This window comes from Talpa occidentalis, unplaced genomic scaffold (assembly GCF_014898055.3).
Source record: "Talpa occidentalis isolate TD23 unplaced genomic scaffold, MPIMG_talOcc4v2.1 talOcc4.4, whole genome shotgun sequence".
NCBI classification, from domain to species: domain Eukaryota; kingdom Metazoa; phylum Chordata; class Mammalia; order Eulipotyphla; family Talpidae; genus Talpa; species Talpa occidentalis.
Window position 1 is genome coordinate 40,172,609 of NW_023604295.1, and position 24,516 is coordinate 40,197,124.

At 50.2% G+C, this 24,516-nt stretch overlaps 1 protein-coding gene across 1 annotated transcript in view; it reads right to left on the bottom strand.

Annotated features, from left to right (window-relative positions):
- XXYLT1 (xyloside xylosyltransferase 1) overlaps positions 1-24,516 on the bottom strand; it is a 148,392-nt gene that overhangs the window by 119,007 nt on the left and 4,869 nt on the right. The window contains exon 2 of the mRNA XM_037525310.2: positions 391-538. Within this exon, the coding sequence (XP_037381207.1) occupies positions 391-538 (148 nt within the window). The remainder of the gene's footprint in view (positions 1-390; positions 539-24,516) is intronic.

Consider the following 24,516-nt stretch of genomic DNA (forward strand, 5'->3'; position numbering starts at 1 on the left):
TGTACAGGTTTAAACTAGAAAGAACGAAAGCATAAGATAATAATTTGGATGGAGAGCCATCTAGTCCAACCAACCATTTTACAGATGAGCAAACTGAGACCAAAGGGGGTGCACGCCAGGGACAGCATCATGGCTGAGCCCAGATGCCCTGAGTCCAGAGACAGCACAGAGCATAACTCGGCTGCATCCTGGCGAATAGGCCCCGGAAGCATGCGGCCCCGGGCTTGCCCGGGACTCTGTGTGGTAAACTCTGTCACACAAAGGACACCCTGGCACCCACTCCCTCTCCCTTGTGTTTCAACAGAACTCTTCTCTCTGATACAAGGCATAGCGATTTCAGAGCCTGGAAAAGTCAACTCCAGGGGTGCTGCCCGTGGCCATCTAGTTTACCTTTGGGCATGATCTGATGCATGGCGACTGAGAGGAAGAAGATGGAGTCGCTGTAGTAGCTCCCCGAGCCGGCACTGAAGTGCTTCTGCATGGCCTCCACCACGGGGAAGAGCTTGTCTGTCAGCACAGAGACATCGTGGAAGACAACCTACAACAGGCAGAGGAAACCACAGGTGAGCAAAGGGCAAGGCAACCCAGCACCCACGTGGGCTCCCAAAGGGGAAACTGACAATGCCCTGGGAGCACGAGCTGGGGGTGCCAGTGAGAGTCAGGAGCCAGCAGGGGTTGGCCCCGGGACTAGGAACTGTGTGAGTGAGGGGTGTGTGGATATGCATTTGGGGGGGTGTGAGGGAGAGAAATGGGAGTTAGGACCAGGAGTGAAAGTAGCCCCCAGTCTGCCTTTTACTTTTGAACTTCAAGCTGGGCCATCCTGAAACTGGAAACCGTTAAAAATGTCTAGTCCTAAAATTCAGACTCATCAGCAAGTCTGAGTGACGGCAGCTGACCCCAGCTCCGCCACTGCTGGTGGCAACTACATGCCAGCCAAGCAGGTGCTCCACTTTCCTTGTCAAGTGGGTGAATAATGAGAGCCTCTGGCTACTGGAAAATGCTTAGAGTGGCAAAAAAAACTCCTTCATTAACTCAGTCAAGTTAACTGAGATATGTGAGAGGTGTAAGGAATAGCCAGGTTCCACTTTCCTCAAAACACAGAGTCTAAAGATGTCACCAGCTGCTGAACAGAGCTCTGCAGGCCATGAAGCCCTCTCCTGCACACATGGAGCCCTGCTTCAGCAAGGGCACACCACTGTTATAGCTCCAGGTTACAAATGAGAAAGCAGATGCTCGGAGCCTACACTGATAGGGGCAGAGGCAGAACTTAAACCCCAGTCTCCAGATTCCAAGTCCTACACGCTTTTACTATAAATGCATCCTCCTTCCTTGACAGCAACAATGGAGGGGGGGAGGGGCACCATAAGCACGACCGGTGACTGGCGTAGACAAGAGCACTGATAGGACCCGAAAGGCTTGGTTTTCCTTGTTTGACATTAGTCTGGGTTATAAATGCATCCCCACATGGAGCCCCAGACTCTACAAGGTATCAAATTACCATTCAATCCCCACGTCTCACACGTTTCCCTGTTACTCCGTGAGCCCCACAGCATCTACTGTAGAACATTCCACTGCACACGAAATTACTCAATAAATACAGCTTGTATCAGAAGCCTGGCTCTTCCTCCTCCTCCTTCCTCAGCCTTCTCTGAGGACCCTCCACCTCCCTCTTCCCTGTAGCTAACACAACAGGACATGCTGCTCAGCCACCAGCTCATTCACTCCAGGGCCAAGAACCTACCGGACAAGGGCACCAACAGTGAAGGAGACACCACACAGACCCAGACTGCACTTCCCCCTCAATGGTCCTTCCAGCAGGAAAAAAGGCAGGCGTGGGGGTTGCCGAAGGAGCAACTGAGAGGAAGGTTCCACCTGGGCATCTGCCTGTGCCTTTCCCCTGTACTCAGCCAGGTTCCTTCCCAGGCCAGTCACATGAGCCCCCTGCCCAGTCGGCACTTCCGGAACCTTCAGTGACCCGACCATCAAAATCACCACCTCTCGGGGCCCTGCAATGGTGGAAAACCACTTTCAGCTTTTCCTGACTTTGGTTCTGCTTTTGGCCAGAAACCTGTTTTTGTCTTAATGCACTTAAGTTTGCTTTTGTCCTTAGGTCTAGATAAATTTCTAAAACACTATTAAGCCTAGAACAACTTTTATATGGTGTGAATCTTCATTCCCTAACTGTAACTCTTTAAATATTGTCTCTATTTATAAAAGCCTTTCAAAAAATTTCTTGGCATTTCTAATGTGCTTGTTTTCTTTAATCTTTTTCTGACTGCTTTTTTTGTTTACTCTGCCTTTTTCTTTTTTGGTGACCTCTTAGCTTGAGATGGGGAATCTAGACCAGTTCTGTGCTTTCCCAACACAGACCCCAAATTATATCCTTTGCCACCTGCACCCCATCTGCTCCCCTCATCGGCCCCAGGACTTCTGACTGCAGGCAGATCACAAGCCCTGACAGGTTTCCGCCCCTCCTGCCTCCACCTCTCCAACCCAGCCTCTGTCATACCCCTAGAGCAATCTGCCAAATATACAGGTGCATTTCTCTCTCTCCGTGGTTTCAAGACCTCTGAAGTGTCCTCACTGCCCTCCATTAGTCCAAATTCCCCAGATAAAAAATGCTGCCACAGTGGCCTCCCCTCCTCTGGGGACTGTGCATAACTGGACAGTCCTCCCTGCCCACCACACGCTGGTGTCCTGTGTTCTTGTAATTTTGTGACGGTACCATCTAGAATTACTTCCCCCAGCCCAACTCTCCCTCCCAACCACCCTCTGCCTGGTTAATCCCTATCTAGTCATCCAACTTTGCTGGGACACCTACTCCAGCCTCCCACAATCCCTCACACACTCCTCTGTACCCCACATCACCCCTGGCTCCTCCACAGGAGGAGGAGCTACATCTGCTGGATGGGGCAGACAGCCACAGGATTGCTCTGGGCCCGGCCCCTAGACACACTATGGCCACCAGCACAGGTGCATTGAACATAATGAACTTCACTGTGAACAAGTGACTAGACCTCTCTGAGTCTCCAACAGAAATCAACTTCTACTTAGAGCCACCCGGAACAAGCAGATAAAGCACTCAGCTCAGGGCTTGCACACTGCACTTATTTCTCAGCGGCAACATCCTGCCTTGTCCCCCTCCCTCAGTCCCCTGATCCCCCTCTCGTGACAGATCAGTCTTCACTCATGAGCCAGCTTTTCCCCCTGAGCCTCATTATACCTCCAAACCACTGCAGGAAGCTGGAATTTGACAAGAAGCTGGAAGCTGACGAGAGGGATCTCTCAGAAATAGAAGCATCTGTATAATGAATAAAAAGGCAAGGAGAATGGAAATGTACACCAAACACACTCACTCACTCATTCGGAGCTGGGCTGGCCTGTCACAGCCAAGCTAGGGGAGATAGAGAGACATCAGCAGCCAGCTTCTTCCCCTACCTAGGCCCTCATTTCTCCCCAAAGCTTCACAGGAGACAATCACATCCCTTCAGCATTAATAGATTTATGAGGACAAACTGTCCTTAGTACATTGTTCCAAATGCTGTCTGTGAAGTTGATGCCAATGAATATTTCATATCATAAATCTACTTAAAGATGAATTAATATGTTCCATGGAATATACTTTCTGCAGCAAGAAGCAAAGCACAGACACTTCAAATATGAATGCAAACACCCCGCCTCCCAGTGTCAGGTTTGCAGCCCTGATCTCTGGAGGCCAGGCGCGAGGCCAGCACACTCTGAAGCCCACAGCTCAGTCCTGGGTCTGGCACCCGGCAGAAGGCAGAGGACCAAGAATAAAGGAAAGATGGAAAAAAGGGGACAGGCAGAGAAAACACCTCCCCTCAATGCATTCCTCCCCCCTTGCAAACTTCCCCACCTCACAGGCTGCAGGAAGAATCACCACACAACCAACAGAATCACGAGCAATGAAGGCAACTGCCAATGAGAAGAAACAATGTCTTGCCCCTTCTTGATTGTATGATTTTTAGGGCTGAGGGTAACAGTCAAATCACTATTTGTAACTTTGATTAATTTATTGATCTATTATATACGTATTTAAAATGAAAATTCCTATTATTATAAAATACCCTTTCCAATACCCAGCTTAGAAAATGATTTCTTCTCAAACTGCCTGTGCAGCCTCAACATTAAAACCATTATCAACCCAAGTCCTGTTGAGCCATCCAGAGCAGCTTTCCAGAGCACTTCATCCTCATCATCCAGTTAAGATGTTCTGGATACAGCAGGGAATTGCTGGAGGACGCTGTCTCTGGAAATGGTATCGCAGCCCACCAGAACCTAGTGCCTATCATGAGGCAGCTGGCTTTTTCATTTTCTTATTTTGAGTCACTTACTAGCTTCCTTTTACATGATCTTTTAAAAAGATTGTATCATATCCCACACTTACAAGATCAAAACTCCAGGATAATGAATATATTTGTGTTCAATTCTTGGCCTTCTTTTACTTTTCATTAGTTCTGTCATGCCACTTCCAGAGGCACCCAAGTCCAACAATGACTGAGGTTGTTTCAGGCTAAGGGGTTCTCAAGCTGGACCTTGTTGTTCAAAATAAAGCATGCAGTTCAAATCTCTGGTCAAAATCTCTCATATGTAACCTAAGAGACTAGAAAGATGCAACTATTTTGAAAAGCATAATTGGGGGCGGGGGACAGCTGCACCACCTCCCAGGTGACAGCACATTCATTCTCCACATTTCCACAAGCAACCAGAAGGTCAGCATGTGGTGCCGGGCAGAGGCAGACGCCTTGTCAGCCTGGCACTGGGATCACCAACACAGAGAGGCCTAAACAGCCAGGTCACTGCTCATCGCTCCCCTAAACATCCACTGGGAACAGACGGCCATGCCAAGCCTCAGCTCAACTGGTAGAAAAGCCATTTATCACTTGGCATGCCCTACTGAGTATCAGGTCACACCATGCTCCTAAGCCAAAAAAGGAGGTGGAAGGGCCTGGCGCTGGGCACAGGGAGACACCAGGTTTCCAGGAAACACCAAAGCTCCTGGAGATCAGCAGCTCCTCCAGTCCTGTCAGCAGTGCTATAGGAGGGCAGTCACCTCCCCAGGCTCAAGCCTGGAGAAGCTGCTGGAGGAAGAGTGACAGAACAAGTTCTGGGAAGCCCACCCTAAGCTAACACTCCTGGTACACCAGCCACACACTGGAATGCAGGAACAGCAAATAGGTTTCCACTCGCCAAGAGCACTGGGAGGAAGGCTTCTGTTGTGAAGGCCTGGACGAGGCCTCACTGATGACAATGTCTTCCAGCAAGCCCAGAGAACTCGCGTCCTGGGCAGCTATCACCCCATCCCTGCTGGCACCCAGTTTGGGCTAGAATCACACCAGGGGTGGGCAGTCAGTGCCCCCACAAACTCAAGCCCAGCCATTAGGTGGTCAGTTCTGAGTTCAGATGCGAACTCTACCACTTAGTCACCTAGCAACCTGGTCAAAATACTTAAACTCTTCCTCAGCTATAAAATGGGAATGAATCATGGTGCCTTGACTCATAGGGCTTTCATGAGGAAAGTAGTAGCTCAATAAAAAGCAGTGACATTTCCACCCCATTCCCACATAGTCAGAAGGGCTTTCCCATAAATACCTAGATTCAAGAAAAGAATGTGTTCCAGGGCCTCCCCGGTGGCGCAGCGGTTGAGCACTGGGTTGCGAACCTGCCCGCAGCCTCTGCAGCGCTGGTTCCATCCCCGGCTGCTCCCCGGCCACTGGAGGAGGGTCCCGCATGGTGCGCAGACCTCTCCTGCCGCCCGCTGCTCCCCTCAGCAGTGTACTTCGGTCCTTCTGCCTGCTCTGCTCCCCGCTCTGGCTCTGGTGAATTCTCTCACCCTCCCGCGCTTCTGACTGCACCCAGTGCTGGTATAAATAAATAAATAAATAAAATAAATCTTAAAAAAAAAGAAAAGAATGTGTTCTGTAATAAATAGCCCAGGATACTACCAGCAATTATCAGAGCTGCCTGGCTCTGTGGTGCTGCCTGGGATGGAAGGAGGTCCCAGGCCCTCCCTCCTGCTGCACTCAAGCCACACCCCACCTGAGCCCAACCAGGTTCCTCTCACCCCCTTCATGCTTAGCATGAAGTACTTATTTGCAAACATGTTTCTAAAGTTACTAAGACAATCCATGCCAGTAGGCAGATTAAACACAATTCTGAACTGAAGCAGTCTTAATACATCAGAAGTCACTAATGATGGGCATCGGCGTCACAATTAGAAATAACATGTCCCAGGTGCCGGTCCCTTCTTCACGGGCCTCTGGCAGCCTGGCAGGCCGCCAGAGAAAACAGCAGGAAGGCAGCCCTCTCTCAAGTGAAGAAGCAGGCAGGTCTTTCAGAAACGGACAATACTGGGCACATTCCCAGAGAGGATCTGCTTATGCCTTCTCAGAGCAAGGGTAGGTGCCCCAGGGCCCCTGGGGCCCCACAGCGTCTTTTGGGACAGGTGGGGGGACAAGGATCAGTTGGTGACTTGCTCTGGTAACACTGGGTGGAGACACATGACCCCCACCATAGGCTGCTCTGTTCTCACAAACACATTCCTAATCTGTGTGATTTTAGTAATCGATTCCAAAAAGAGCAGGAGGAAAAATCATTTTCTGGAAAAAACATGTTTTCTCATGATTTGTACTATGAAGTGGAAGCATATATCTACGACGAGAAACGAAAATCTTAACAGACTGCCACTCTTCGATCCCACAAATATGCCAGACACTTTTATGCTTCAGGGCCTTTGCACTGGCTATTTCCTCTGTTTACAAGTCTCTCCCCCAGCATCTTTACATGTCTAGATCCTTCCATTCAAATGTCACCTCCCACAATCTTCCCAGAGCAAATCAATCGTACCCCCTAACCCAGCTCCCCCAACACAACCAATGCTGGCTATTTGATCACCAAATTTATTTTCTCATAGCACTTATCACCAACTGCTATATTCTGAAGTGCAGTCCCTGTTGCTCCCACCAGACTGGCAGGCACTGTGAAGGAGGGACCTCGGCTGTCTTGCTCACCACTATGCAGCCAGGTCTCAGCAAATGCCTCACCCTGTGGAGCATCCGTGGAGGCTTGTTGTGAGGAAGAATGAGCAAAAGAAAGGGCAGAGATAGACGCACTCAGAAAGGAAGGGTGAGGCACCAGCTAGGACACTGAGTGGTGGCCTGTGGGGTCTGGTCCTGAGAAGACCCTCCTAAAGACCGTCAGGTCATGTACTTCCCCACCTCCAACCCAGTCCTTACCCAAAAGAGAGGAATTTTGTTCGCATGGAACTTATGCTCAATCTTTGGGAAGCTGGTCTTCTTTTCACCTCAATCTGCCTGTTACAATGTCCAGCAGGGCTGGGCTGCAATCTCTCACTCTGTCAACAGGCCCTCGTGCCTGAATAAACGTTGGACCCCAGGTACCCCAGCATAAGTGAAAAACATTCTTTGTTAGGTTTAAGTGGAAAAGCTAAAATTATCATTGATATAAAGTTTTTATGAAAAAAGGAAAATATAAATCCAAAGATCAGGACCCTTCCTAGGGTGACTTTTTCACATCTGCAAGATGTCCTAGATATGCTTTAATTTTGTCAAGCAGAATCAGTGGCTGAAGATGAAAAAAAGAAGTTCCATCTAATTTCCAGTCAGTTTCAACACCCATTTTCATGACCTACTTTACTAACAGCTCAACGGAAAGCCCCTGCTGCCATCCTCACTGAGGGCATGCAGTCTGGCAGAACTGTTTGTCCTGCCCCATCTACACCTCACACTTACTGCATCACTGGTAGCTTCCAGATAACCAGATGTGCAGCTAACAGCTAACGTTCTGGGACCCTACAAGATTCCCAACATATCAGCAGAGCTGGACCATGTTCCAGTTTTCTAAAACTTTGATATGACCAGGGAGGGTTGGGCAAGGAGGAGACAGAAGGCCTGGCACCTGTGGAAGACCCACAGAATGGGGGAGATGTGTGTCAAGGTCCCCTAACAGGAGCTGATTGGATCCAAGGTTCTCTTAATCTCAGTATACCCAGGCTCTTGCTGGGGAGCCTTGTAAAAATGCAGAGACCTGGGCCCTGACCCCACACACTCTGAGTCAAGGTCTGGGGGAGATTCAGGGATCTTCATTTAAAAATCACCCCAAATGGTCCCCAGACACTCTGAGAAGGGAGGTGGGGGTGGTCACACTCTAATCTCACCAGTGAGACCTCCAGTTGGGATCATCTCTGGACACCACAGAGTGGGAAGGCTATGGGCAAACTTCTACAGGTTGTGCAGAGGAGAAGACCATGGTGCCAAAAAGTCCAGAAACCCTTTCATCTGAGGAGCAGCCATGGGACTTGCCCTGGTTGGCAGGGGGCAGAGCCAGGGGGACAATACAACCGCACACTCCAGCCAGTCTTGCTTCTCCATCTGTCCCCACAATGCTTCATTCTCTAGCCTGCAATGGAGAGAGAATGGCAGATAATCCTCTTCCCCCTTTTTAAAGTTCAATCCTCTGACAACTTGGGAGCCCCTCCAGAGCAATCAAGGAAAAGCCAACCACCTTGACTGGAGGGCAGGCTGCTCCGGGCTCAGGGACTGCTCCAGAGCCCTGGGTGCGCACAGTGTGGCTGCACCAAATTTTCCTCCCCCTCTCCCTGTCCCCGTGCTCCTCTCTTCCAGTGGATGGGTGATGGGTAGGTAGGGTCAGTAAGCAAAGGTAAAGACCTGTTAGCATAGCAATGTGTGGAGACTGTGTGCATGAGAATGAGCAAGAAAGAGTTGGTCTGGCCAGCAGCAAACACCTGAGCTTCCAAATGAATTTCCAGGATGACCCATTTGCCAGGACAATGGAACCACATCCTTGTAGGAGGAGGAGGAACCAGCGAAAAGACGATGGAAAGAACAGCCAGAGACAGAGGAAGGGGCCTACACTCTCCTCCCAGCTGATCATGAATAAGACAGAGTTAACTGCAAAGGAAAGGCGGGGCAGAGGTCCATGCCAGCTTCTGAGTCTGCGTGTGCTCACGAGCATCCAATGGTGACATCAGATGTGAGCACTCACCCTTCAAGGTGTTCTTGACAGAGCTGAAAGGTCCACAAGCAAATGTCCTGAACTTCCACAGTGCAGTTCACCCAGCTCCCAGGCCATCTGACCCCACCACTCACCACCTGCTGCTTGGACCTCATGCCTGGGTTCCTCTGTCAACCCTGAGCAGTCATTCCTAAGAACAAGCGCCCTCGGTCACTCCTTGCCTTTTTCTAGCACTTACAAAAGGTACATTGAATGACTTCTTTTTAAAACAAATAATCCTCATACAGTGGGCATACTCATTCTTTATTTTCCCACTTTTATAAATTATGAAGCTTTGTTTCTTTCCATTTAATACAGCAGGTCCTCAATGATATTGTTTCTTTCAATGACATGTTTTAATAATGTTGATGGAAAAAAAACTAATTCCCAGCCAGAGCCACTGGATGGAGTCTGCATATTCTCCCTGTGCGGGCTTCTCCAGGTATTTGGGTGTCCTCCCACACCCTAAAGGTGGGCATGTCAGGCTAAGGGTGTGTCTCAATTGTCCCCCTGAGTGGGGATGTGATGTGCCCTGAGACGGAAAGTGTCCTGGCCAGGGTGAGTCTCGGTTTGCGCCCTGAGCTGCCAGGACAGGCTCCAGCCACCCATGCCCCTGAACTGGAAGTTGGTTGAAAACTGAATGAAGGGATCAGTGGATGAATGGATAAATGAGTATTAATGATTACTAATATTAGAAGTGTTTGGGTCTTTGTTCAGAAGCTTGGTGATTTTTTTTTTCCTTGTGATCAGAAACTCACCATAGGAACATAACTCCTGTTTATATCAGTCTGTGGTAAAGTTGATTTCACAATATGTCGTTTCACTGAAAGTCACAGTTTCCAAGGACCTATTGACCACATTGACCACATTAAGGGAGGATTTATTGAACTAAATTTTCCTGACAGTAGAACCCAGTTTTCCACAATATAATACTTTCCACCCCAAAAGATAAGAAAGGTATGAGAGAGCAGGAAAGCAGGGAAGGGAGGAGAGAAGGCAGAAAGGGGAGAAGCTGCAGTATTGGAGTTTTACTATGAAAACCTGGGTAAGTCATCCTTGTCTACCTCTCACGCAGCTGGAGGCCTAGCAGATGCTCTTCACTAGATTTCTTAATCTGTTTTTGCATGGTGATCTTCCATGACCTATGACCTCCCACACAACACCGCAATTTTACCACAAGTGACACCAAAGGGACACACTCAGCCAGCTTCCTGCTTCAGCCAAGCAGGCAGGGAAGAGGCCTCAGTCAGGGTCCTGTGTGTGAGCCCTCAGTCCACACCGGCCCCCCTGCCTCTCCAGGATGGGTGGCAGTGGCATACAAGTGGGGGATCTATGGACCCCAAGTGTCCCACTGATCACAGACCAGCCAAACACCAAGTCTCTTTCGTTTTCCAAGGCTGCTCACTCCCCTAGCTTTCAAGAAACCCCTTTATCAATTGGTCCCCAATTTGTGGTACACACCTTGAGGGGGGCAAAAGAGACCGCCAATGGGCACACAGACCAGCCATTTCAGTTTTACATTATGGATTTACTCAATATACAAAATACTTGCTAAAATTATAAAAACACTAGTGCCATGTTTTCAGATATTACCTAATAAGAGGCTCAGAAAAAAATAAGAATAATAGCCTCACATTTTTATGAAGGAAGTGACAGCGCAGGCAGTTCTGGGATACTGGTGAAAACCACGAAGGAAACATTTGACGACGTGACTTTGGAGACACCGCCTGTCCAGCGCCTTCTTTTGTGGGTGAGATGATGTGTTTAAAATGCCGAGCACAGCACGGGCAGCAGGAAGTGTTCACAGACCGAGTCCCTGCCTTCCCCAAGGTCACACAGGCTGACGTCAGACCGATCTCCTGACTCCTGATCCTCATGCAAAGCCTCTCCACTAGCTCCTTCCTGTAACCTCAGGCTAAGACAGCTGGCCCCCGTGAGGTGCAGACCCTGGCTTGTAGGTGTCCGCCTCTGCTCATCACAGGACCACAAAGAAATGAAATGAAATGTATGTCAGGCAGTAGGGCAACAACACGAGCTCTCCCATCCTTCCCACAGCCGCACCCTGCACAAAGGAGGTGCCAAGTCACCTGTTCAAGGCAACTTAGTGGATGATTTGAGTTCGGGTCTTTCTGATTCCAGCCTCTCAGTATCAGACACTGCCCTTCCTCTACCTTCCCTCTACTTTATGCCTCACGGAGGAACAGTGTCCATGAGTGTATGTACTACAAACCCAAATCTGTCAAAGAGGTAACAGACTGTTTATAGCCCTTTTGAGGCCACACTCATTGATTAAATCAACTCTGGTATAAAAGCCTTTTCCTGCCCCTGACCTGTCAAGGACTCCTTTCCAGATGGGTCTAGAATGCCGCTCCGCCTGGCCAGCCCCACAACTCCCACCTGCTCAGGTCTCCATCCTCTCTCCCCTGGGCAAGGACGTGGGCCCCAACAGTCTCCTCTTCATTCTGTCCTCCACACAGCGGCCAGAGTAACCTCACTCTACTCCCTCGATTGAAGCCAGAACCCTCATGGGGCTGGTGCTGAGATCTGCCCTCCTCCCCCCAGGACTGATGCCTTTCCCCTCATGTCCTCCTGGCTGTTCCCCTGCAGCCTCCCTGCAGCTCTTCAAACACGCCAGACACCTCCGCTCACTCACCCAGCCTCAGCCTGAGTCCCCCACCTAGTTGCTCTTTCTCTGCAGCTGCCTGCTCAGCTCCTTCTCTCCTTCTGTCCTCTGCTCAAATGCCACCTTCTCAATGGCCATGTCCCTGCCTGACCCAACCCCTGCACACCTGACACACGCACAATGCTGGTGTACTGCATGACATACTCACCTCCTAGGACACTGTGCGGTTTACTCATTTGCTTATCATGGAACAACAAAGAGATGAAATGAAAACTAATCCTACACAGTAAATACTGGCCTCAAGAAGGTTTCACATGGCAGCAACACTGGATGGGGTTGCACGGGCCTTAAAAAGACAGCGGCACTCCTCAGTGCCGGCCTTCACGGGCACTCCTAGAGGACAGCAGCAGCCTTGGCCTCCTCTCTATCAGCATTAATCCACTTGGCTTTTTGCCCCTGGGATCTGGGCCCCTTCCCTCAAGCTGCAGGAAAGAACAGACCATTTCACTACAGAATAGCCAGGTCGTCGGGGAGCACCAGCTCTGACCTGGCAGCCATGGCTAGCAAAGTGGCGACTGCTTTGCTAATTGAGAAGTAAAATCGGGCGAGCAACACATACAGAGTCAAGGGGTGGTACAGATCACTGACTCCACTCACCATGTTTCAGACAGGGGGAGTGAGGCCCAGGGAGACTGGAGTAAAGGCTGCTCTACTTAAGCTGACGGCACTCTCTTTTCTGCCCTCTCTGCAGAGTCTGAACATGCTGGGGGTGATCAGACCAAGTCTACACACAACTAGTTTGGAGTGGTGCTAAGGAACGTTCAAGTTTGCCCTCAAAGTTTCCCTCCTATCCTGTTTCCAAAGTTGTCCCCACCTCCTGTCACAAAGGCAGCAGGACCCACACCAGGAAAAGGGAGTGGACAGCAAGTGCTGGGCAGAAGTGGCATGGGAAGTAGGACTGCACAAGAGAGTGGCTCAGCAGGATCCTGGGGGCACACACACCCACAGCAGGAAAGGCCCTTCCAGGAGTGGGGCCTGGAGAAACTCACACACATCCCTGTATTGCAGCCGTGTCCCTGCAGCAATGTCAGGGGTGGCAAAAAGTGGAAATCACTGAGCCATCTCTGGGAGGCTGGGGTCGGGGGACAGTGGATAAAGTGAGGTACACCTCTAAGTATATATGTAGACATGACATAGCAGTTAAAATGACCAAATGAGACCTAGATGGAGCAGCACTGATGCTCTCAGAACCATAATGTTGAATGAAAGCAGAAATAGCAAAAGGGTATAGAATGAGAACATTTATAAAACCATTCAAAATATACACCATAATAAAAATTATTTATTTAAGTTATGGACACGTATATTTAGTAAAAACACAAAACTCAAATTCCATAAAACACACCAATGTCTTGCATACAAGAGTGGACAGCCATGAAGGGGGGTGTCAGGGTAAAACAGCAGGGTAAAACCACTAGCTATAGCTCTAATATTTTATTCTTTTAAAAAGAAACAAACCCAAAACAAATACCATGAAGTGTTAGCACCTGTCTCATTTAGGAAACCAGGTACCGATTACACTTTTCTGAATTTTTCTGTATTTTGATGATTCATAACTCAAAGGTATGAAAATTACTTATAAAATGAAAATTTTAAGAAGTACTGCATAAAGAAGAGAGGAAAAAAGGGCTGTATGATGTAAATTAGGTGCAGAACTTTTTTCTAAGGGCAGCTGAGGAGTGGACATGGAGGAGTGCTCCCACTAGGAGCAGTGCTCCATGCTAACTTGTGGGTTCAGGGCCACAGAGGGTGGTGACAGGCTCTTCATGAAGAGTGTCCTTGGGAACATTTCAAAAGGAGGAAAAATAAAAAAAAACTACAGAAAGCTGTTCTCTGTGGTATTATTTATATTATGAAGCATCAGAAACTCCCAGAATGGCTTACAAAAAAATATATGACAATAACTTATAGGCCACTCTGGCAAACAAGTTCAAGTCAAAATCAAATGTGGGTCACCTAGGAAAAGAAGTGAGCAGAGAATCCAATTCTCCCACTACTCCCAAAGTATATCTGCAAATGGACCAGGCTCAAAGGGAATGAAAGAATGAAGATGGTTTGTTGGAGTTAGATTTACAGTTTTCTACTCTCTGTAGAGCAGGTCATAGGGCTCTCAGTGGAGTCTGTTGGCAACCCCCACCTGCCCTCTTTTCTCAAAGCACTCTGTCCTCCCCACCCCATGGCCCTGGCACTAGGCTGCTTCCTCAGAGCTGAATGCACCCATGAGGGCAGTGAGAATTCCCTTTCATATTTCCAGGCCATAACAAATCCCCTAAAGATTTCCATGAATCAATTCCAGATGCTGCACGTGTCACAGAAAAGGGCTCTGAAGTCAATAGCTCCAAAAGCCAGGAGAGTGAAAAGCAAGGTAACATTTCACCTCCCAAATCCAGTTAGTTGCTGGAGATAGACTTTTCGCCTTAAGTACAGAAAAAGCTTCTCATTTTGCATTTGCTGTCAAAGTCTTGCAACTCGGAGAGAGCTGTGTCAGTAAATAACTTGAGTGGTTCATGTTTCAGATCAAAGCAAAAGCTGCTGGGTGAGTCTGAAGAACAGACAAGTAAAGGGAACTGACCTACATAATGTCTCACAGCCTCTGCAAACACTGCTCACCAAACCCAGTGAACGACTCAATGCTCACCCGTCACCCATGAAAGAAGACACTCACCAGGGAGAGGTTTAAACTGGAACATGCAGGAGAAACGGCACTCTCAGGCAGGTCACGGTGGTGTCCGCCATCAGAACACCCTCCCTTATGGACTGCAGGTGACTGGTGCCCCTAAGGCTGGCTAGTAGCATGTGGCCCAGATCCCAAAGGGCACCCCACATGCCCGATCCATTGTCCTGCTCCTGGCTGAGTGGCCAATCAGGGACCTGAGAGTCTGGCCATGACTCTCCAGTGCCCATCCCCAGACTCAGGACTAAAGTTCCACCCGATGCTGACATGGGACAAATGTACTTTAAGTCTAAAATAAGCAGTCAGGAGCCAAAATTACAAGTGTCTCGTCTGCCAACCACAGGGCACACGTCCACTTTCTACTGGGGTCCTTCCAAATCACTGTCTCCTCCCCATGGGTCATTCTCTTGAGCTGAAAGCTTGTTCCTTTTCCACTGTGAAAAAAGCAGGGACCACAGAGGATAATAATGTTCCTCCAACCCCTCCGGGCTCATTTTCTAAGACAAATCTGGGCATCCACAGGGTTAACTCAGGTGTGGCTACCTGCCAGGATGTGACCTGTGATACAGGATGAGCAGGTGCAGACCAGGAGGGCAGGGCCATGAGATTCAAATCCAGGGGGACCCAGACAAGGTGCGGCCAAGGGAGGGAAGGTTTTAGACCTGGAAATAGTCTGTACAGCAGATGGGGCAGCTGGGCCTGAAGACCAAAGCAGACCCCCGGATTGTCCTGGGCATGAACAGGGCCTTAGACTTCATTCCATCTCATCTCCACACACCATGTTAGATGGGTGATATTACTGTGTCCTTTCTGCAGATGAGGAAGTAAATCAGAGAAGGCAAACACCCATCAATGCCTCCCAGAAGGATGAGGCAGAGCTGGAATTTGGCGCAGATCCATCTGTAGTCAACCCCATATGCAATCAAGAAACATGTGGCCTTTGCTCCACTAGGCTGCAGCGAGAAGGAGAGAGGTCAGGCAAGGACCCCACCCCCGAGGCCTCCCACCCCGGCAGCTTCAACAACATTGCATACAGAGCCGGGATCACAGAGGCAAAGGAAAGTTCAATAAAGGCAACAGGTCTTCACAGACTGGGCTCTCCAGGTCAGTATTTGAGCTACATCTTGCAGATGAGTTGGACAGTAAACCAGCAGAAAAAGAGCACCTACTGTGTGTCATGCAGGTCAGCTCATGAGATGGGGAGCCCACTCCCCAGCCCAGATATTCTTATAATGAACCCAGCAGAATGGGGGTTGATGGGGTACACACCCAAGCAGGAGATAGCAGTGGGATTCCTAATAGCATCAACCCATCTCTCTCTCTCTCTCAATCTCTCTCTCTCTCTCTCTCTCTCTCTCTCTCTCTCTCTCTCTCACACACACACACACACACACACACACACACACACACTCTTAGTCCTCAGAAGGCCCCAGTCAGGCAGGGCATTGAGAGAAGACAGGCTAAACGGGACCAGGCAAAGGGGTAGTGGGCACCTTCCAGAATGGCTCTGGGGCCTGCACCTGAGGAGGCCCACTCAGCTTCATTCTGCAGTGCTGTTCAGTGGGGCGTGACGTGAAGCAAAGCCATTCAACGTACACAAAACACAGGCGAGTGCAGGGTGTCACAGGTGGGTAAGATCTGAAAATGTGTCAAACTAGGAACAAAAACAGAGGACAAACAAGCCCAAAGACCAGTAGAACCCAGAACTGGCTTCAGAAACAAAGAAGGAAAAGAGGCAGGGGAGGGGTTGAGGGGAGAGGAGGTTACCGGAGAGCTGGGTTCCAGCCCCTCGTCCACTCACTAGCTGTGGGGCCTTGAAGCTTCACATCATCCATCTAAAGTATTGTGTGGGGATGGCATGAAATGAAGTCTAATGGCCCCTCTTGGCCCCAGCTCCTCACAGGTAACATGAAGTGACTGGGCTGGATCTTCCCAGTTCCCTCCAGCGCTGACTTCCAAATGAGGGCCACGGGCTCTGAGCAATCGCAGGCCTCTAAGACCCCACGTCTACACAGAAGCTCCCAGCTGATTCCACAGGGCAGAACCTTGAAGAGGAGAGATTTGCCCCACGCATGAGCTAAGGTTCCCCTGCTCTTGCAAGTCCCCTAAGGGGCCAGCGACCTTCTGATAAGGGGAAGAGCTCATATGCACAAGGCCACAAGGAGCACAGGCACCACGAGAACCTTGCTGCTGGGATCCCCACTCTCACAGAGCATCCCTGTTGGGAGAGAACAGAACAAACCATCTAATGAAATGGACACTATTCAGAAAGGCTGGGTTCTAGTCCTGGCTCAGGTACTTCCTAGTTGCATGACACCAAGCAAGCTACAAAACCTCCAGAGCCTCATCTCTGGAACCTCTTCAGAGAGAAAACCACCCTCCCTCCTCACAGCATGATGGCAGGACCTACGCTGTTTCTGCTAGGTGCAGCGACTGTGCTATGATTGATGTTGATGGCAAATGTCTGAATGGTCCGGTAATTCTGAGGACCGGCGTGTAGAATCATCCTGAGGTGCAGGCTGGCTCGGGGCAGAAGCAGAGATGGGAATCACAACCTCCCAGAGGGAGAAAGAAGAGGCAGCAGGGGGACTTGGTCAGAGTCATTATACTGATAACTCCAAAAATAGGTAAACAATGGCTTCCGGCCCTGCCAGTCTCTTACCTGCCCTTAAGCAAATTCTGGAAAGGAGGTATGCTTTACAATTTCCTAGCACCAAGTTTCTGTGTCAGTCAGGGAGCTATGGAATATTACTCAGTCAGGAAATCCCTTCTCATCTGACAGTTGAGAAGCTGAGGCTCTGAGACACTGAGGGGCTTTGCCAGTGAAGAGAGACCTGGAAACCCAGAACACAACACCTGGGCTGGACTCCATCCACTGTACCTCGGCTCAAAGTGAGTGTCTATGGGCAGTGGGTGCACTGCTTACCACAGGAGCTAAATGGAAGGCCCAGGAACTGCTGGGGACTCTGGGTGATCCTGGGGCTACAGTAGCCCCCACTTCCCTCTCTCTATAAGTGATGAAAGTAAGGGAAGCCTGAAGAGGGAAACACAAACCAAGTTCCTTCCATCACCCAAGCCAGCATTATTTCTTTACAGTAACACAAGGGACATAGTTCTGAAACCCAGAGAGAAGTCCCCAAAACACACCTGGGTCCTCCCAACTGGTGTCAGGTTGAACAATTTCCTGTCTGAAAAAGCTGCATTAAAAGAAAGCCTTGTTTAAATCCAGAGGCCTCTGCAGATGGCCCAGGACACCAATATGGCCGTCCACATCCCAGCTATGAGAGTACGTTCTCAGGAGGTCTGAAGGGCAGTCCCTCCTCACTTCTGGTCGCCCCCTGCCTCACCACAGTGCACTTGGCCTGGCATCATCACCTCCTCCAGTGCTCAAGCTTGTACTGAAGCTACTCTACACCAGGTCCTGTGCTGCCCATGTCCCAGAGACACAGAATGAAACATAGGTTTTCCCCTGTTATCCCCCAAAGCAGGACGTGACTATCTGAGATGACGTAGTTTATTTTTAGGGTATGGGAACACTATTATCGTTAATTTATATGTGGAAGAATTTCTGAGCATTCTCAGATTCCTAGTAACCTACCACATCAAACCCAATAGGACCACCTACTCTCAGGTAGCAGGGGACACCTGTAAGGTGGAGCCCCCTTCCCCCCGGAGGGCCAATTACAGCTCCAGGCTGGGGTGGTCAGGGATGGCTTCTCCACATAACTGGCACCCACCAGAGCTTAATCTTGAAGGATGAAAAGAATAAACCACATAAAGGAGAGAGGGCACCTGAGTGAAAGTCCTGGTGGCTCGAGGTGTACCACAACTCCAGGCATGTCTGCAAAGGCCGAGCCACGTGACAGCTGTGACGGCCAGGCCAACACAGGCTACATGGCCCCTCTGACTGTTCTGCAGTCCCGGCTGCCTTGGTTCTCTCCTCCCATATAGCTCCTCCATCCTCACAAAGCCAGCATGGGCACACCTGGGAACCCCCGCCCTGGTCTTCCTGCCCCCCAGGTGGCTTGGGACACACTGTCCAGAGCTGCACTATGCCTGATCCTGGGCAGAGTTTTCAAACACTTACCCACGTGCCAGAGCAAGCAAAGCCTTCCAGAATCCCACATTGACCAGGCCTCAGGATCAGGGCCTCTGAGCAGGTCTCCGTGCCTGTTTCCTGGACCGCCATGATGACCTGCCAAGAGCAGGGCCCCTCACAGTACTCAGTGGGGACAAACCACAGAGAAGAAGCCCAAGACCCCATTCAGAAGGATGGGCAGGCATGGGGGGCATGAGCAAGCTCTGCGGGTCTGTGGGTCTCCCCTGTAGCCTGGCTTTTGAAAACTACTTATAGGGCCTCCCCGGTGGCGCAGCGGTTGAGCGCTGGGTTGCGAAGCTGCCCACGGCCTCTGCGGTGCCGGTTCGATCCCCGGCTGCTCCCCGGCCACCGGAGGAGGGTCCCACATGGTGCGCAGACCTCTCCTGCCGCCCGCTGCTCCCCTCAGCAGTGTACTTCAGTCCTTCTGCCTGCTCTGCTCCCCGCTCTGGCTCTGGTGAATTCTCTCACCCTCCCGCGCTTCTGACTGTACCCAGTGCATGTATAAACAAAACAAACAAACAAGTAAATAAAACATGCCTCTATAAAAAAAAAAACTACTTATAGTTTTTTGTGTTTTTTTTAAAGATTTATTTATTTATTTATTTATTTATTTATACAAGCACTGGGTACAGTCAGAAGCACGGGAGGGCGAGAGGATTCACCAGAGCCAGAGAGGGGAGCAGAACAGGCAGACTGACCAAGTACACTGCTGAGGGGAGCAGCGGGCGGCAGGAGAGGTCTGCGCGCCATGTGGGACCCTCGCCGGCAGCCGGGGATCAAACCAGCACTGCAGAGGCTACGGGCAGCTTCGCAGCCCAGCGCTCAACCGCTGCACCACAGGGGAGGCCCAAAACTACTTATAGTTTATACTTTGCTGAATTCCTTAAAAAGACTATGAAAAGTTGGTGTGTGCAATGACCATGAAAACAAATCAAAACCATTAAGAGGTGAATAAAACATGAAAATGCTCATAGCGGTTTACTAGAAACAAGCTAGAACAGGAAACTTCTAGAAACTAAAAATCATTCACAGACAAGACTCCATCACCCACAAGAGGCAGCGGGATCACGCATGGAACCTACACAAGCACCACAAATCAGAGCCCAGCTCTGCCATCCTTACAAAGAATGCAGCTCCTGCACCAGGATGTAGGACAACTCCGGCTGGATTTGCTAAGCCCCTGCCCAGGGCCAGACATGCACCAGCTCTTTGGGGAAGGGAGAGATGGAGCTTCTTCCCTCCCAAGGCAGGAGAAAGTATGGGCACAACTGAGCACCGTATGAGGCCACAGTGTCCAGTGCTTTCTGAGAGGGACAAACAGTGTATTATTGGAGGGCAGAGTCAGAGAACCACTGTAGGTAAGGGCCTGAGGAGGTCCCTAATGACCATGAGGACATCCTGTGCTATCTTCTGCATGCTTGGGTCCCCTCAAAATTCCTATGTTGACATCCTAATCCTACCTGTGTGTGTGTGTGTGTGGGGGGGGGGGGGTTCTGGGAAGGTGCTCGGTCATGATGGGATTAGTGCTCTGATAAAAGCAGCCCTAAAGAGACACACACCCCTCCCACCTTGAGGACACAGCGAGAAGGTGGCAGTCTACAGACTGAAGGCCTGTGCCAGGCCCAACCACACTGGCACCTGACCTTGGGCCCCCAGCCTTCAGCACTGTGAAAGATAAAGGTCTCATGTTTCTAAGCCACTCAGCCGGTGGTGTCTGTTACAGCAGCCTGGCAGAACGCCAATTTGCAGGTTAGCACTCTGCCCGCCAACAGAATCAACAGGCGCTGTGCCTCCCAGAATGACAAGGAAAGGGCTCCTCCTCCCCACGCACCCACTCAGTACCATTAGTAGCAGCGACTCCTTCTTAGCCACCTGCCATGGGCCAGGCCTTCGGTGAGGCCTCATTTTTATCTCATAGCCACACTATAAGGTCCTTGGTGAGGGAGTGGAGGGCCAGAGGGGTTACATCCAAGGCCACACTGTTCCCAAATGTCACAGGCTGCATTTGAGCCCAGGTTCAAGCTCTAAGCAGCAAGCTCCAGCCCTGGGGGCTCTCCAGCCACACAGGGACAGACTCAGCAGGTGAGGCAACATGGTAAGCTTTGGTGAGGTGAGGAAGAGGGGAGACCAGAGCAGGGTAGCAGAGGCCAGCCTCTGGGACCCTCCATCCCACAGCAGGAGGATCACTTAATGGGGCTGCTTAACAGTAGTTACCCCAATAAATAAAACAAATGGCTTTAATTTAAAACACATTAAGTTAACAACAGGCTTTGTGCCAGCTGACAGGGCCTGGCTCAGCTGCTCAGAACAGGCACCTGTAACAAAGATGGAAGCACACAGACTGGCCTCTTGGGAACAAAGCCTCCAGTAAAGAGTTGGCAGCCTGGGGGAGAGGGTTAGGAGGTGATGTTGCCCTGGCCACCCTCACTGGTCCTCAGCAACCCACAGCCAATGTGAGTGGCCCGAGACCAAAGGCAAGAGACCTGGACAGGGAAGGATGCAAGGAAGGGGGGCAGGGAGTCCTTCCTAGGCACTCCTTACCCTGCCAGGTGCCCTGGAGTGCCCGCCTGCCTATCAGCTGCCTGGAAAGAGGCAGGACACCCCCCAAGCAGCCCCACAGCAGCCTCCCTCCACCAGAAGTGACTGGGGAAGCTCCCATACACCACTGTGACGTGGTGAATGGTCAGGTAGGAATTTCGAGACACCTGACAGCAGAGCACAGGAAGGTTCCACACCATCGGGCAACTGGGTCATAGCCACCTGGTATGCCAGGACCTGCACCTGCATGCACTGTACACACACTGCATGTGTGACTCTCCCAGGCTAGGTCACTTGCCCAAATTCCCACCAAGTGCCAGGATACCTTGGGTCATAGTGTTATATGGCACAAAGGAAACAATGCACCCCAGAGCTAACAAGAAGCCAGGTTTGATGCACCAGTCCTGACTCAGCAGATTCATATCCCAAAGCTGAGCCCTGTCTGTAGGCAGTTTCAGTTTCTACAAGGTTCCGGGTGGGTTTACATTGGCAACTACACATGGTCAGATAGGACGGGCTACATACCAAGAGGTGAAACGTATAGCTGCATACGAAGATGTGAGCAAAGGGTCAGTACTCATGGGACTCCCCCCAGGTCCATCCTGCCTCATGGTCTGAGATTCATATCAGGGACTAAGTTGAATACCAGGAACTGAGCAAAAGGTTGTTACTAAGGACACCGGGGTGCTTATCCGCAGTCACCATGTTTCATTTTGTCGGATGTAAACCCTGGGCACAGGGAGATCAGTCGTGGATGAGAGGTCCACGTCCTCTTTTAACACAGAATCCCTCTCTGTTCACCAAAAATCCTTGCTGGGTTAATGGGGATCCCAGATGGACCAGAAAGGATGCGCCTGGGAAGCCTCAGGCCAATGGGCTCGAGCGGTTTGGGGTCCCAGGGAGAGGACTAAGGAGGGGCAAAGAGGCTCAGGAAGCAGAGGCACAGCCCATCCCCAACCACCCCAGCTTTTCTCATCTACCTTTTTCAAAGGGCCTCATCAAAGCAAGTTTACCCTGGGCGCAGGAAGGAAACAACCGCCCACAATCGCCACGCAGACTCCCTTTTATTTTAATCTTTATAAAACTGGGGGAAACGCTGCTGGGGAAAAAAGAACAAACAGCTCTGCGAGCGCCGCAGGCTCCCCGGGCTGGAGAAGCCCGGCCTGGCAAGGCCTAGGGCGCAGCGCTCGCCCTCAGCAAACGCGGTGCAGCGGCGCCCTCCAGCGGCCGCGCGGGGCGCTGCACTCAGCTCGTCGGGCCGGGGAGGTGGCCCCGCGCCGGGAGGGTGTTTTACCCTGACTGCCCGCCGCTCTCCCCGCGACCTGCAGGGGAGGCTGGTGGTCCACTGTGGGCTGCACTCCTCCTAGCGAGGCCCGCGCAGCGATTATAGCCCTGGAGCTCCCTCCAGCGAGCACCCCTAGGAGAGAACGCACCACCTCGTGGCTTTCCTCTGATACTGACTCCCAGGTCAGGCTCAGTGCAGAGCAGCTGGGAAGCTAGCCCAAGGGACTGGCAGGGGTTCGTGCTCCTTCCCGTCCCAGAGAGCTCCGTGGGAACACAGGAAGATGAGGTCGGACTGGGATGAAGACAAGCCCCAGACACAGGCCTCGCTGCCGTGGGGGTTCATGAACTGGCTCTAAACACAATCTTCCAAATGGTGGGGGGTGGAGGCTGAGGATGACACTCCAGAGGAATCAGGCAGGTGTTGGGCTGGTTCTAACGCCAGTTCCACGTGACACTGAGTAAGTCACCACCCCCTAGGCCCTGGGTCTGTCAGCTCACCGGGAGGAGGCAGCGCCAGAATTTGTTTCCTTGCTGTTGCAATGCCTGATGATTCCATGAGGCTCTGTTAAGCCCAAGTAAGATTAAAGCAGGAAGATGATACCGGCTGTGAGGTGGACCATGGCACGTCCCCATTGCCTTGAATGCTCCCAACTCCCCAAGCCACTCCACACAGCCCAGCCCATGGCTTAGTGTGGGAGCACACCAGTGACCCAAGTCTCGCTTAGGGGCACCTTCACAGGTGGCAGTGATGCTCTAAAGACACGTTTGTGGAAGCACTTTTACAAGTTCTGGCGTGCTGAACAAGTTTTGTCACTATTATTCTCCCGATCAAGACTTCATACTGGTAGTGCTCTCAGTGATTCTAGGTGAAACATTCCTGTACATGTCAGAAAACTCCACAAGGTGTTCTTCAGCATACAAGCATTTCCAGAGATGTTATATCTTTCAGGGTGGAGAAGGGAGAGTCAAGGTACCTGGCTTTTCTTGTAAAATGCTTTTTGAGAAAGCTAAGAAAAATTCCATATACATTGATGTAGCTGTAATCAATCTGGAATCATCTCTATGTAGTCATTAGGGAAATGCAAATTCAAACCACGATGAGATGAGACTTCACACCACTAGGATGGCTAGCATCAAAAAGACAGTCAACAAGTGCTCATGAGGACGTGGAGCAACTGGAACCCTTTGGTGAAGATGAACAATGGCAAAGCCACCGCAGAAAACAGTATTCTAGTTGCTGCAAAAGTTACCGCCATATGACCCAGCCACACCTCCCCTAGATCTGAAAACATATCCACACCAAAACTTGTAAACAAGTGTTCAGAGAGTTATTCATAACAACTCAAAAGTGGGAACCCAAATGTCCATCAACTAATGAGTGGATAAACAAAAATTGTTTATTTGCCCACAAAAAAGGAGGGAAATGCTGACACTTGCTGTGATGTGAACCTTAAAGACATGATGCTAAGTGGAAGAAGTCACACACAAAACCCAGGGTAGAGAGTTCACTTGCAAAACTGTTCAGAGTAGGTGAATAGAGACAGAAAGCAGGTTAATGGTATCCAGAGCTAAGAAGAAATGGGAGTGGAGAATGATGGCTAATAGGTATTGGGTTTCTTTTGGGGATGATGAAATGTAGAATTAATGGTCACGATTGAACAATCCTGTAAATATATTTAAAAGCCACTGAAGTGGTGAATCTTATGGTATATGAATTATATATCTGGTCCTTTTTAACTGCAAAACTAATGTAATTATCTGTCTTTTTATAATGGCCTATGGGGACAAAGAACAGCAAGGGAATTGTGTAGAATTACAGATGTCTGAAGCCGGCACAGGTCATCTATGCATAGGGGCCCACACCATATACACATCACACACCTAACAGTACACTTCATCTACACAATCATCTCTGGGGCCTATGTTAGGGCTTTGCCTTATAATTTCAGCACATACCTGTGCAATTATCCACAGTTTATTGTATAGGTACCTTACAGAGAGATTCCCTACAGATCCATAAGAAATATATGCTGGTACACACAAACTACTACAGTTGTTTCATGAACATAATTTTAGAGTTCCACAGCTAAAAATATATGGTAGAATGCCACTGTTCTCTCAGTTCTGTAGTATAAAACGTCAGCCTATCTTTTTCAAAGAATCTCTCATTTAAGGACACATTCC